Source organism: Orycteropus afer, unplaced genomic scaffold (assembly GCF_000298275.1).
Source record: "Orycteropus afer afer isolate SDZICR_OR568_19922 unplaced genomic scaffold, OryAfe1.0 scaffold00034, whole genome shotgun sequence".
NCBI lineage: Eukaryota > Metazoa > Chordata > Mammalia > Tubulidentata > Orycteropodidae > Orycteropus > Orycteropus afer.
Window position 1 is genome coordinate 16,726,809 of NW_006921621.1, and position 14,576 is coordinate 16,741,384.

The following is a 14,576-nucleotide window of genomic DNA, read 5'->3' on the forward strand; positions in this document are numbered from 1 at the left end:
GGAAGTAGGATTGCCCAACCTTCCTTCCGAGGAGTGGCTGGTGGGTTTGAACCGCCAGCCGTCTGGTTAGCAGGCAAGTGTCTTAGCCACTACGCTCTCTGGAAACCCAAGGAGGGGTCACTATGAGTTGGATCCGACTCGACCGGAGTGAGTTTGGTGGTTTTTTTTTTTTTTTTTGGTTCCACTTAGGAGGGGCAGCAGCCCCCACAGGGACAGCTGGCCTACCAGTCCCACAGCATGCAGTTCTTAAAATGGCCTGCAAGGCCCTACCTGATCCAGGCCCTCCCTCTCCATGTTTGCCTCCCTGTTGTTCCTCAGGGCCTTTGCACTGGCTATTCTCTCTAACAGAACACTCTTCCCCAGATATCTGCGTGGCTCACTCCCTCACTTCCTTCAACTTTCTGTTTAATTGTCACCTTCTTAGTGATGCTTACTCTGACTTGCCTACTTAAAACTGAAACCCTACCCGTCACCTTGGATCTTCCCCTACTCTACATCACCCCCCCAGCACTTTTATTTTTAATATACTACATAATGATTTATTTGTATTTTATGTATGTTGTTGTTTTCTGCTAACACAGGTGCATCCTGTTGGGAACATGAATCCTACTTATGAGCATAAGTTTTGTTCATTTTCACTGCTCTATCTCAGCACCCAAAACAGTATTTGGCACATACCGGTACCACATACTCAGCCCCACTTTCTTCATCCTTGGAGCGAGGCCTTCTTATTCCTATTTAAACTTGTGAGGAAACAGACTCAGATGTTAGGTAATACAACCAGAGTCACACAGTGGGTGAGTAACACAGTCTAGACTAGAAGCCAGACCAGTCTGACTCCGGGGTTTAGGTCCTTCTACTCTGCTGTCTATAAACCTGACCAGCCTCTCGGTAACCAGGAATCCTCAGAAAGCCCTTTACATTCCGGCAGCTTTGTTCATTTGACATTATGACCTAACCTTCCGTCACTACCTAGGTCATTAAACATCACATCTGAAAGCTCTTTAACTACACTGTACTTATAACGTATGGTGCTGCTGCTAAATCAGCTTGCTTAGAAGACTTCTACTTCTTATAAAGTGAATCTCAACTTGGTCCATTATCCAATCACCTTATCTCAGCCCAAATTAGCTGAATCCAAAACGGAAGTGTGGGATAATGACTTCTGCTTTATTTGAAGCCATGGGCTCCTAGCCCTACTTCTGAAAGGAATAATTTGACCTTAAAGAAATGTGTTCTCAAGCAAGGAGGACCTCTGGCAAACAACAGAGATGGCACTGGCATGCTCTATCTGCCAACCACAGCTGTTGCTGCCATTTACTACCTTATATCTTAATAGGAGGGAATCCCAACTCAGAGAGAATATTGTTAGAATTTTGGTGAGCAACCTCCCCACGTGTATTTGCTATTATACATGCTATTCTGTATAATGCTTTTTCCTATGGTATTATCTTTCCGTTTTAATAAATATACAATTATTTAAAAAAATAAATAACTTAAATATTATTTTAAAAAAAAAGAGAGAACATGAGGAATACCCGTCCAATGACCACTGAGGCATCCTTTGATTAAAAACCAAGGCCAACCCATTTATATGAAATATCTACAATAGGAGCTCTGGTAGCATAGTGGCTAAGACACTTGCCTGCTAACCAGATGGCTGGCGGTTCAAACCCACCAGCCACTCCTCGGAAGGAAGGTTGGGCAATCCTACTTCCGTAGTGATACTGCCTCGGAAACCCAAGGAGGGTTGCTGTGAGTCGGGTTTGACTCGACGGCACATAACAACAACAACAACAACATCTACAATAGGCAAATGCATAGAGACTAAGGTTTATAAGTGGTTAACAGGGGCACATGGGAGAGAGGGAGGGCAAGTTACTGCTTAAGGGGCACAAGTCACCGTTAAGAGCGATGAAAAACGTTTGGAAAGACAGTGGTGATGGCTGCACAGCATGGTGAACGTAATTAACGTCACTGAAGTATACACATAAAAAGGGCTGAACCAGCAAATGTGTTGTTACATATCTTATTTGCCAACAAACACCATCATCCTCTACAACACAGCCAGAGGATCTTTTAAAACTATAAATCTAATTATGCCACTTCCTCGGTTAAAAGTACCAAGGGCTTTCTGTGACTTAGAATAAAATCCAAATCCATTATCACACAAAAATAAATAAATAAAATAAAATAGGCCAATGTTAAAGGATGACTGAACATGGAGACCTGACTATACGGGTCCTGTCAACCTCAAGAGGCATAAGAGCTTCCAGCATTTCTGTGACTTGGCACTTTCTCCCAAGATGTGAGGAACAGAATAGGATATCATCTTTTCATTTGCTGAGTGCCACCCACCAATAAATGGAAATAACGTTCACAACTAGCTCTGACCAGCCCATGTTTTCACTCACCTTTGTCTCTGTACCATCCATGCTGCCTCCTACCCTGGATATGCAATCTCCACAACAAGGCTAACCCCTCCATTTGGGCACTAGATCCCATCACCTATCACCCACCAAAAGACAGCGCTCTAAAATTCCCCTCTCTCTTGCATATATGAATTTTCCTTCTCTACCAGATCACTCCTATCATCGTCCAAACATGCTGTTATTTTTATCTTAAAAACAAAACCAAAAAGTTCTCTTAATTCTTTAATTTCTCCATCTAGTTACAGCTCTATCTCTCTCCTTCACTTTACTCACTACCATCGAGTCGAATCCGACTCATAGTGACCCACTCTCTGGGTTTCCGAGGCGTTATCTCTACAGTAGATTGCGCAGTCTTCCTTCCGAGGAGTGGCTGGTGGGTTTGAACCGCCGGCCTTCTGGTTAGCAGTCAAATGCCTTAGGCAACCCCTGAAACAACTGTCTATACAAGTATTGTCCAACAGAATTTTCTGTGGTGATGGAAATGTTTGATAGCTATCCTGCCCAGTATGGCGTCACTAGACAAGTAAGTTACTGGGCACTTGAAATGTGGCTAGTGTGACTGAAGAACTGAATTTTTGTTGTATTTTAATTTTGGTTAATTTAAACTTAAATAACATTAGTTAGTAGCTATGTAGTGGACAGCACAAGTCTATACTCACTGATTCCAATTTGTCTTTAATATACCTTTAAGACTTTGATGCCCCCAGGAGCCCTCTGACTTCATCCCCTACTTCTCCAGTCCCTGTTCATTCCTCTGGCCTCTTCCTTGGTGTCCTTGCTGTTCTTCAATGCAACAGGCAAGCTCCCACCTCAGGGCCCATGCTTCAGCTGTTCCCTCTGCCTGATATGGTCTACCCCAGGTATGTGCAAGCCTTATTCCCTTCAGGCCTTTACTCCAATGTCACTTTCTCAAGTCACCTATGGAATTCTGCATCCTCATCCACCCACCCTCTGGCCCCATACACACTTCCTATCTCCTAGTTTATTATTTTTGTTTCACTCCATAAGGACAAAGGAGTTTGTCTCTTTTGTTTCCTACTAATCTCCCAGCACCTGAACTGTGCCTGGCTCTGGCAGATGCTCACTGAAATATCTGTTGAATGAATGAGTGAATCTCCAGGCCATGGATTTCTCTCTCAAGGTGAAGATCAGGCACACTCGGATCATCATGATCCCATCATGTAAGCTTTTAGCGTAAAGTCAGAGATTTGGGGTAGATCATGTCCAATCCTAAGGGTAACACGCTGGGGGCAGTAGGGACTAGTTTTAGGGGTACTCTGAGGCAGGCAGAAGGCAGGACCTACCGTACTGATGTGAAGAGGGAGGTTCTCTGTGTCTGTCTGCTCGTCCTGCTCCGAGGAATCCGTCTCTTCCATTTGTTGCATTTCCAGCTCAGATGGAAGAAGGGCTGTCAGGTAGGGGATGGTGAATGGTCTGGCAGCAATCACTGGGAGAATGGAAGAAAGCCACAACTACTCCACTGTCATGGAGTCCTGCAGCAGCCCTAGAGCCTCACAGTAAGTCAGCAAGTGGCACCAAATAACAACACGGTCAACATGGTCTGAGCACTTACTACGGGTCAGGCAATGCCCTATGACTTTAATTCCTACTCCAATCCTGTTAAGTAAGTACAATCACCATCCCCATTTTACAAATGAGGAACTTGAGGCACAGAGAGGTTAAGTAACTTCCTCAGACACAACAGAAAGCGACCGCATGAGATCTGAACTCGGGCAGTGTGACTTCAGAGACCATCCCACACTCTGAGCAAGTACACCTGAAATCATGCCAGAACTGGGGCTGAGTCCTAGCAATGTATCAGCTCTCTGTTCTTGAGCCCGAGGTCAGTTATCCCCTCTATGCCGTATTTCTGGGCAGGGATACTGAGATTCTTTCAGCCTGACGGACTCGAGTCCAAATGCTCGGCTTGAGGACTCCCTGCATCTATGTCCACTGAGCCACAGGACACAGAGATCAATGAGAATTTCTGTTCTTTCAAAAAACAATGAGGACGAGGGGAAAAAATTATTGATAAAACAAAAACTATCTTAAAAAGAAAGTCTCTACATCTATGGCAGATGCAATTGTTGGGAGACACTAAGATTATTTTCAATGTGGTTAAGATATGGGTTCTGCAGTCAGAGAGAGCTAGGCTGAATGCCACCTACTAGCTGTATGAACTTGGGCAAGTTACTTCATTTCTGTTGTTCTTAAGTCTTGATGTCCTACAGTGGTAGTGACAACAGTTTCTAACTCATCGGCTCATGAGAGGATTTAATGAGATAATACATGAGAAATGACTGGCACAGTGCCTGGTGATACATGTCAGCTGCTATTATTCCAGGGTCGGGCACACAGCAAGCATCCAACAGTTTGTTGAATAAATCACCCGAACCAATCACCTTCATTCACCTTTTAAAATCTGAGGCCTAAGAAGCCCTGGGGCATGACAATAAAGCACTTGGCTGCTGAGAGGCTGGCTGTTCAAACTCACCCAGCAACTCTGTGGGAGAAACACCTGGCAAATCTGCTTCTGTAAAGATTGCAGCCTAGAAACCCTATGGGGCAGTTCTAATCTATCACACAGGGTTGCCATGAGTTGGAACAGACGCAACTGCATACAACAAAATGAAGATGAAACAACTTGGTCCTTTGGCCATATTGCAGCACTGAGATCAGAAATTAAATGTGCACGTGCAAAAGGACCTCAGTGGCAAAGCCTGGCAGATGTTCTGTAACCAGTCTTGCCTCCTGGAGCCAGTGTTCCTTCTACTACCTGGGCTGACTCTTCTGTGGGAATCTCTCAGATGCAACTCAATGTACCTCATGCAACCAATTCCAACAGAGGCTGTTAGTTTCAGAGTCATCATTAGGAACAGGCCCCTATGACCTGGGAAAAGGAGCCAGAAATCAGAGGAACAAGCTTCATCAAAGATAAAAACGAGGTTATTTATTTCTTCCTACCAAGCCAAGAGAAAGGGAAAATGATGTGACTATCTCAAAGACAAGACAGAGTTAATAGAAGGGAGCAACTCTCACATGGAAACGTGCTGACGTCATCTTTGAAAAGACTCTGGGTCTCTCCTGTCTTGGCCATAAAGCGGGTGAGTGCCCGCTCCACATCACGCCTCTGGGATGCAGCCTTCTCCCGCAGGACCTGGTAGTCTGACACAGGCTCACGGTAAGTCTAAAAAGAGAACAGCACAAGACACTAGGGTAATACCAAGGCACCATTCTGCTCTCCTTGGGTTGCTGTTTTGCTGCTGTTACATCCTTCCACCCTCTAAAATGACTCTCTACCATTATTTAAGCAGTGATCCCCAAAGAACAGGGCAATGACAAAAAGAAAACAATATAACTACAATTGATGTTAATTTTAAACCTTCAAAATTAAGAAATGTACAAATATTTAACAAAGAGCTCGACTCCAAGCTTTCATTCAGCTCCTGTGACAGCTGCTCTCAGGTATAAGTGACCCAACCCAAAGGCAGGGTTGGCGGTCTTTTTCTTCCCCTGCCCTGAAGCTCTGACAGGTACTACCTGCTTCCTTCAGTGTGAGGTGACATCCTGACATATGAGTGTCTAGTAAAGCAGATTGATGGATTGTACCATCTTGTTTCTTAAACCAACCCTCATGAAACGGACAAAATTGTTCTATTAAAGGAAATATCAGTAGAAGATATTAACGTAAACGCAAGTGATTAAGAAAACACCAGGACTAACACTCCTCTTGATTATAAGCTCTTTAGCAATCATATTATGGGGTGAAAAACAATTGAGATCTAATCAGATCAAGAAGTTAGTCAGAACATTTTAAATAATGGTAAAGGGGACATTTTAATAATGACCAAGAAAGTAACTACTCTTTAAGAGATGGATAAAGGGTTTTGAAAGGAGGTACTTGGAAACATTTTCACTGTGATATTGTCACTGTCAATTCAAGTGTGTCACTATACAAGTTCCCACATCTACATGACAACATAGAAACAGAATTTTATGACATGTTTAAAATCTTCTCAAACTGTAGGGGACAGACATCAAGCCCGATTGTTATAACACACTACACAAAAACATGCTTCTACATCCTCCTTTGGTGAGTAGTGACTGGGGGTCTTAAAATCTTGCAAGCAGCCATCTAGATTCAACAATGGGTCTCTCCTCATCTAGAGCAAAGAAGAATTAAAAAAAACAAAGACACATGGAAATAATTAGTCCAAGGGACTTGTAGACCATGTGATCCTCAGCCTATATGAGACCATGAGACCAGAAGAACTAAATGGTGCCTGGCTACCACTCAGAAAGGGATCAGTACAGGAGATCCTGAATAGAGTGGAGGAACAATGGGGAAGAGAACTCAAATTCATAAAAAAGACGAGGTTTCCTGCTCTGATAGAGCCTGGTGAGACCCCTGAGACTATGGCCCCTAGTTACCCTTCAGTTCTAGAATTGAACTCACTCCTGTAGCTTCCAGCCAAACAACAGACAAGCATATGGGGTGAACATTTACACCAGGTAGATACACTCCTTAGAATGATCCCATCATGGGAGAATAGAAAGGCAGTATTTGCACAGGGAAATCTCTCAGGGAGCAGGAATTCATAGGAAAGAAGGACACAGGTAAAAGGTAACTAAAGGGAGAAAGTGGGAAGAAAGCTGTTACATTGTGGAGAATTGCAGTCAATGTCATGAAACAAAATGTGTATGAACTGCTGCGTGAAGATGAATTTGCTCTGTAAAATTTCCACCCAAATCACAATAAAAATTTTAAAAAAAAGAAAGCACATGCATTATAAATAAATAAATAAATGAAATAAAATCTTCCCCAAATGAAGAATTTGAGTGGATTTTGAACGTATTTGTTAAAAACATTAACATACAAATCTTAAGACAACGGTGTGACATTTGAGAAATCAGAAATTTAATAAAAAAGATAAAGATCCTTGCATAATTGGTAGATGAGAACAAAAAAAATTGTTTTATGACTTATTAAGGGCAGCCAATGATGTTACATCTTTTCTTTTTTATTTGTGATTTGGTTGAAAGTTTAGAGCTAATTCATTTTCCATACAGTAGCTCATAACACATTGTTTCACAATGCTACGTATCTTTCTGATGCACCTTTTTCAATTAGGAGAACCAGTAAAGCATCAAAATAAACTGATCTTATAATCAGACCTCCAATTTATTATTCTACCAACTACTGAACCAAGATGTCAAAAAATAAAGAGAGGTAATCACATGGCTCCCACTAAAAAGCAAACTGATTTACTGTACCTTTAATAAGAGTGAGATTATCTTTTAATGCTGGTACCTCACAAACCCCACCCTCCCCACCCCCCATCCCAGGTGCTGTTAAGTCAATTCAGACTCACGCGTGACCTCAAGTGTTTTAGAGCAGAGCTATACTCCCTGAGGTTTTTCAATTGCTGTAATCTTACAGCAGCAGATGCCAGGTTTTTCTTCTGTGGTACCTCTGGGTGGCAGCTAACAGCCAACCTTCTGATTGGCTGCAGAGTGCAAACTGCTTGAGCCACCCAGGGACCTTATTTTAGCACAGTGTTACATTATAATACTCATGTAGATAAGCAAACACAGGAGCCCTGGTGGCACAATGGTTAAATGGTCAGCTGCAAACCTAAAGGTGAGCAGTTGGAATTCACCAGCCACTTCATAGGAGAGAAGACCTGGTGATCTGCTTCCATAAAGATTACAGTCTAGGAAACCCTATGCGGCAGTTTTACTCTCTCATATAAGGTTGCTACACAAGTTGGAATCGACTTGATGATCAACAACAACAGATAAGCAAATACATACTGGAGTATGTGCTCAATATTTTTACTGACAGGAATACACTATGAAAGAATGGAGACACTTTTCCTGCCATATCCATCCTGAAGTGTGGAGAAATGGCCTGGAGGACTTGCCCCAATAGCCTGCACAGTGGCTATACTTACACAACTACATGTGTGCAAGTGGGGAGAAAATGAAGAGTAGAAGATGACTCTGGGGACACCTTTGCACACTGCCCTTTCCCAAGGCAAGGCCAAACTGCTAGTTAGGCCAATAAGAACACATTCCAATCATAGAGGACAGCTCAGCTTGTTCTCATTCAGACCCACAGCTCAGAATGACATTAAATTCCATTTCATGATATTAATAAGTATTCTTTAAGTATCTTTTTCCCCTTGATTGTAAAAGTAACTTTTCAGTTATGGAAAATCTGAAAAATCCAGAAAAACACACAAAACAACAATTACCTGGAACCCTATCAAGAATTACTGTGAACATTTTGTGGAATATCCTCCCCATCTTTTCCATGTAGCTGGGTGCTTTTTTGTTTTGGTGGGACGGGCAAGACTAGGCCCACTTCAATTTCTTTGAAGTTGAATAAATTTTTGTCAGCAGATTTGAGAACATAATTCTCAGTCACCAAATTATTTCTCAATGGCAAAAGACATTCTGAGTTCTTGACAACTTTGACCAAGAAACATTTGGGCTCCAGTCTGACAGTCAGTAGGAACTGACTCTGCCTTCCATTAGTCACAACCCCACTGCAACCTTATCACTCACCGGAGTTTTAATGTAGGTGTGGGGATCCGGGAACTCAGGAAAATGGCTAGGGATGTGTGGCGGGTGGGGTCGGTTCTGTCCTGCTGTGAGGGCCTTGGGGGTCACTGGCTGATTGGTCACTGGAGCTGCAACAGAGTCACACCGGTTACTCCTCCACCAAGGCCATGGTTTCTACTGCTCACAGACTCTGTCCAAACCCTGCTTTATTCCAAATTAATGCTGGACCTCAATTTTCTAAATAATAGGTATCGTGAGTTTCCATCAAGAAAAGGCCTTTAATAGCTTAAGGACCTTATAAGGTCACCCCCACAGTGCCAAGCCCTGCCAGATGTCCTTGGCTGACATTCCCACCTACAGTAACCTGCCTGCATAACTCTTAGGTAGGTGGGTGGGTGGCTGTGACATTAACTATGTAAGAGAGCACACTGAAGTACTACGAAAGATGAACAGACTGCTAATTCTCCTCATGACCCCATAGACTTTTCATAGCGGAGCTCTGGTAGCATAGTGGCTAAAGCACTTGACTGCTAACCAGAAGGCTGGCGGTTCAAACCCACCAGCCACTTCTCGGAAGGAAGGTTGGGCAATCCTACTTTCGTAGTGATACTGCCTCGGAAACCCAAGGAGGGGTCGCTATGAGTCGGGGCCGACTCGACGGCACATAACAACAACAAAACAAATATATACACTGAGCCAGGAAACGTGAGTATGTGCTTGATGATAGCAAGAAGAGATTGAAAATGGTATCCTCCTCCTCTGTCCTTTAAGAGGGGAGTTTTTTTTAAAAAAAAAAAAAGCCAGCAGGAAGAGAGAAAAAAAATTCAGTTACTTCCTTCCAAGTCTTACAAATCGAAATCAGTCACTCCCTGCTCAGTTGATGGCACTTAATTTAATCTAAGGCAAGAGTCAGCAAGTTTTTTATGTAAAGGGCCAGACAGTATTAAGTATTTTAGGCCTTGTAGACCATACAGTCTCTGTCACAACTACTCAACTCTGCCATTATAGTGCAAATGCAACCACAGAAAATAAGTAAACAAATGAGCATGGCTGTGTTCCAATAAAACTTTATTTACAAAAACAGGTGGTTGGCTAGATTTGGCTTACAGGTCATACTTTATCGATGCCTGACCTAAGGAAGAACAAGAACATCTATGTTTTTCAAGCAGTGCCGATTGTTCTTCTGGGGCTAAAGCACATGAACCACTTCACCATCTCGGGGACGAGTTACCTTTCTAGTGACTAAAATTCTCATCCTGACCTTGTTTAGCCCAGATAAAGATTATATTGTAGGTAGCCTGAAGCATGGAAGGGAGCCTGCAACAATGAAGTAGGTACCAAACCTATCCTTGCCTTACTCAACTAATTCATTTCACAAGCATTAGTTTTGAACAGAGTACCTCAGTTCAAAAACACTTACGGGCAGTGATAACCATCCTCTGAGACCGTTTTGCATAAGCAGGCAGAGTGTCCACATTGAAACCTAAGAGACAGGAAAACAAAAATCACCATCCAGACCAGACCTCTGGCTACTGAACACGGAAATGGGAGTAATACTGTGGGTGAAAAAATGGTTTAAACTCCCGTCTTTTTGCTGCCATTCGAAAGAAGTTCCAGCAGAGCAGAAAGTTAGGAGGTCTCTTAAATGGTTCAGGGGAGTACTCTCTTGCTAACTCTTTCAAGCTAAAAAAAAAAAGCAGTGATCTAAGAACATTCAGCAGACTGGCTGACTTATGGTGATTCCTCCCTTTCTTGTAATTCCAACCCAGTTTTACTGAAATATTGGAAACGAGAGGTGTACTCACCCATCTCAACAAGCGTGACCACAATATCCGACAGCGTGGGCTGTGTCCTGGCTGTATGCTCACAGTAAGACTTGGCACTCCTCCCAATTTCCGAAATGTCTAGGAAAGGACCAGAGGCGTAAAGTCTTGTTCTCTGGTGGGTGATTTTTGTTTCTTCTTCAGAAGCTGAAACTCTAATTAATAACCAGACTAAAGTCTTTCACAGGAAAGTATATAAACTGGAGTTTCTGAAGCTGGGCTCCATGAATGGACTTTGACATTCATAGGGAGGTTCCAGGAACACTCTAAAGTTGTGCTGAGTATCATACACAAAAAAATGCCCTTTCTGGGGAAGGGATCACAGCTTTCATCAGATGCATGAAGAGGCCCCCAAAGGGGTAAAGAAGCGCTAATCTAGGGACCTGGTGATTCAGAAGATAAAAGCAGGTCGTTCTTGACAGGGAAGGGTATATAAATGAAGACATGCCACCAATTCCTCTTGCTACCCTGAGCAAGTCACCAATGCTAAACTCCATATAGGAAAATGGTGGACAGAATCTGTTTATTTTGGGAAAATCTAATTTGAATCCTGAACATATTAGAAATAAGCCAGGTAGAAATTAAAAATATCTTCTCCCATTTGATTTTCTCCTTACATATGAGCAGGCCAGGGTATGTCAAAAGATGTGAACAGTAAAGACAGTAACAACATGGAAACTTTGCTTTGAAGCCAGTCTAACACTCGGGTCCCTAGGAACAAACTGACTGTAGTCAACAAGCAAAACATTCTGCACAGAGCTTGTAAGTAACATGAGTCCTAAAACTTTGATATCCAGAGCTACTGACAACATGGAGGTACCTAAGTCTCAGCCCCAGCTTAAATCACACATCCTTTGGCTGAAATGGCAGACTTTTTACACCATTTCCAAATCTTTTAGTTCTGATACTCATAGCTTTCCTCCACAACTATTTCAGCTCCATCCCCTTTAATGGCAACCATTTCCTCTTAGAGAAAAAGGGTCTCTCATCCAGTGACATGAGAAACAACTATCTCATCTAAACAAAACCAAACCAAATGCACTGCCGTCAAGTCGGATCCAACTCACAGCAACCCCTTCTTGGGTTTCCAAGGCAGTATCACTACGGAAGTAGACTGCCCAACCCTCCTTCCGAGGAGTGGCTGGTGGGTTTTACCTACCAGTCTTTTAGTTAGCAGTCAAATGCCTTAGGCACTATACCACCAGCCCTCCATTTAACTCTAAATTCCAAGATCAGTTTAATAATTGAATTCTTGTCTGTTGGGAATTATTAGTCCATTCCTTCAAGGAAAAAGTTCTCAAACTGCGGTCTGGGAATACCTGGGAGTCCCTGAAGTCCTCTGACCTTGTGAACACAAGGCCAAAATGATTTTCATAATACAATTAAGATATTATTTGCCTTTTTAACTCTCATTGTCTCATGTAGAGTTTTGCAGAAACTATATGACCTGTGATGATGACATTGACTGATGGATAATGGAATGTGTGCTTGTGCATTGTTGTGTTCTAAGGTGACAAATATTTATAGCTCTCTCTCTCTAACCCCATACATACAAAACTTCCTTGAAATCCTCAATGTTTAAGAGTCTAAAGGGGTCCTGAAACCAACAAGTTTCTGCTTTAGGAACACATTTGATATTTAAAAAGTTTTAAATTATCAGCTGTAAAAAGCTGCTCCACCTGAGATCATATCCACACTGACTGACTTGATCAGGACAAGAGTACAAAGGTAGGACCATTTTGGCCTGATGTGGGTCATTCTGAAGGGCAATAAACACTCCACTTAAACAATAAACACTTACCCATGGAGTGGGCCAAGTTGTTGTTGGGCCTGCACTGTTCTTCCCCTCTACCCAAACCTTTCTCTCACTTCCTTTCAGAGGTGTTGATACCTAAAAAACATCTTAAATACCCCGATCCATCCCTAACCCTGATTTACTGCCACCAAAATAAGTCCTAAATAGGGAAATCCCTTGTACATGCAGAAAAACCTATGTGAGACTATACTGGGCTTCTAAACCTCAAGCCTTTTCCTTTTATTAAAATATTTATTCCATTCTATAAAATTTATTCATCCTACTGTTTGTATCACACAAAATAGCATTTGATTATAGAACATGCTACCATCTATTTCATGGAAATTTGGCTCCCCCAACAAAAGTGTACGTTCTTTCAGCATAGACAGCAAAAAGGCAACAATAGGGTACCCATAAGTTATCAAGAGCTTTTGATGTTCCCAGCACTAAATGTTTACATATACATCGCACTTATCCTCATGACCGTATGAGGTACGAATTTTTACCCCATTTCACAGATGAGGAAAGTGAGGTTCAGGTTTAGTGACTGGCCCAAGCTATTAAGTGGCAGACTGATGATTTACACCCAGGTCTATCTGATTTCTAAAGTCTGTAAATACCTTTACTATGCTCTACATTTTCTTAAATTCTCTCACATTATCACAATGTAGGGCACAGAACGGATACTTGGGTTGACGCAAAGAAAGCCCCATGCTTCCTGGTACTCACAGCTCTGCAGCATCTCTGTCAACGTTTCCACCGACACCTTCTCGGCACTTTCAAACCCTGCCTCTGTCAGCAAGGAGCTCACAACCACTTGCAGGGTTCGCCTCCGGGCCAGATGGTAGTTATCAGCAGGGTTAGTGGACTGTTTACTTCCTGATCTCTGTGAATCAGCAGCCCAGAGAGAGATTTTCATCCACAGCACAAGGATGCAATCACATAGTTCACACATGGCAAGCAAAAGTTTTTCACTAAATACTTATTTATAAGAGGGATGGAGTCCTGGTGGCACACTGGTCAAGTACTTGCCTGCTAACCTCAAGGTCAGCGGTTCAAACCCACCAATCCTCCGGGGGAGAAAAATGTGGCAGTCTGCTTCTGTAAAAGATTACCAAAACCAAACTCACTGCCATCGAATAGATTCCAACTCATAGAAACCACCACTGGGTTTCCGAGGCAGTAAGTCTTTACGGAAACAGATTGCCCAGTCTTCCTTCCACAGACTGGCTGGTGGATTCGAACTGCCAATCTTCTGGTTAGCAGTCAAAAGCCTCAAGCACTGCACCACCAGAGTGCCTTTATAAAAGATTACAACCTTAGAAATTCTATGGGGCAGTTCTACGCTATTCTACAGGGGTACTATGAGTCAGAATCGACTTAAAGGCAAGAGGTTTAATAAAAGATAATGGTCCCTTAGACTTAGAGATCATGGTTCACTGAGTAATAACTAAACATCCAAGATGGTGTAAATACACAGACTACTTTTGCCTACATAAAACTTAAAATTCCAGTAATACATAATGGTTGTCTCCCCCCCCACACACACACACATACACACTTCCACCTTGTGTGTGTATATGTTGTGCAAATACACACAACAAAACATTAGCCAATTCAACAGTTTCTACATGCATAATTTACTGACAATGATTACATTCTACATGTCATGCAACTCTTATCCCTATCTTCTTCCTAATTATTCTACCACCATTAACGTAAACTCGGTGCATTAAGGCTGTTTTTTGCTTTCCAATTTAGCAAATTGTCAGAATATATAACTGAAGAAGCACACATGATGGGATTGAATTTATAAGTCTAGCTCTCAGGAAAAAAAAAAAAAAAAAGCAGTGGGATTGGCTTTATTTTGTCCTTGCATCCCCACGTCACTTCACTAACAAGGAAAATTTAAATAACACACAACGCTGGGAGAGGAGGGAACTACAAGAGGACGGAAAA

The 14,576-nt window shown here is 42.4% G+C and overlaps 1 protein-coding gene across 1 annotated transcript in view; it reads right to left on the bottom strand.

Annotated features, from left to right (window-relative positions):
* The window catches only part of TAF8 (TATA-box binding protein associated factor 8), a 23,386-nt gene that overhangs the window by 8,226 nt on the left and 584 nt on the right, over positions 1 to 14,576 (bottom strand). Inside the window, exons 2-7 of the mRNA XM_007936251.2 lie at positions 13,347 to 13,503; positions 10,805 to 10,903; positions 10,420 to 10,482; positions 9,003 to 9,127; positions 5,472 to 5,619; positions 3,737 to 3,879 (exon numbers count right to left, since the gene is read on the bottom strand). Coding sequence (XP_007934442.1) covers positions 3,737 to 3,879; positions 5,472 to 5,619; positions 9,003 to 9,127; positions 10,420 to 10,482; positions 10,805 to 10,903; positions 13,347 to 13,503 — 735 coding nt within the window. The remainder of the gene's footprint in view (positions 1 to 3,736; positions 3,880 to 5,471; positions 5,620 to 9,002; positions 9,128 to 10,419; positions 10,483 to 10,804; positions 10,904 to 13,346; positions 13,504 to 14,576) is intronic.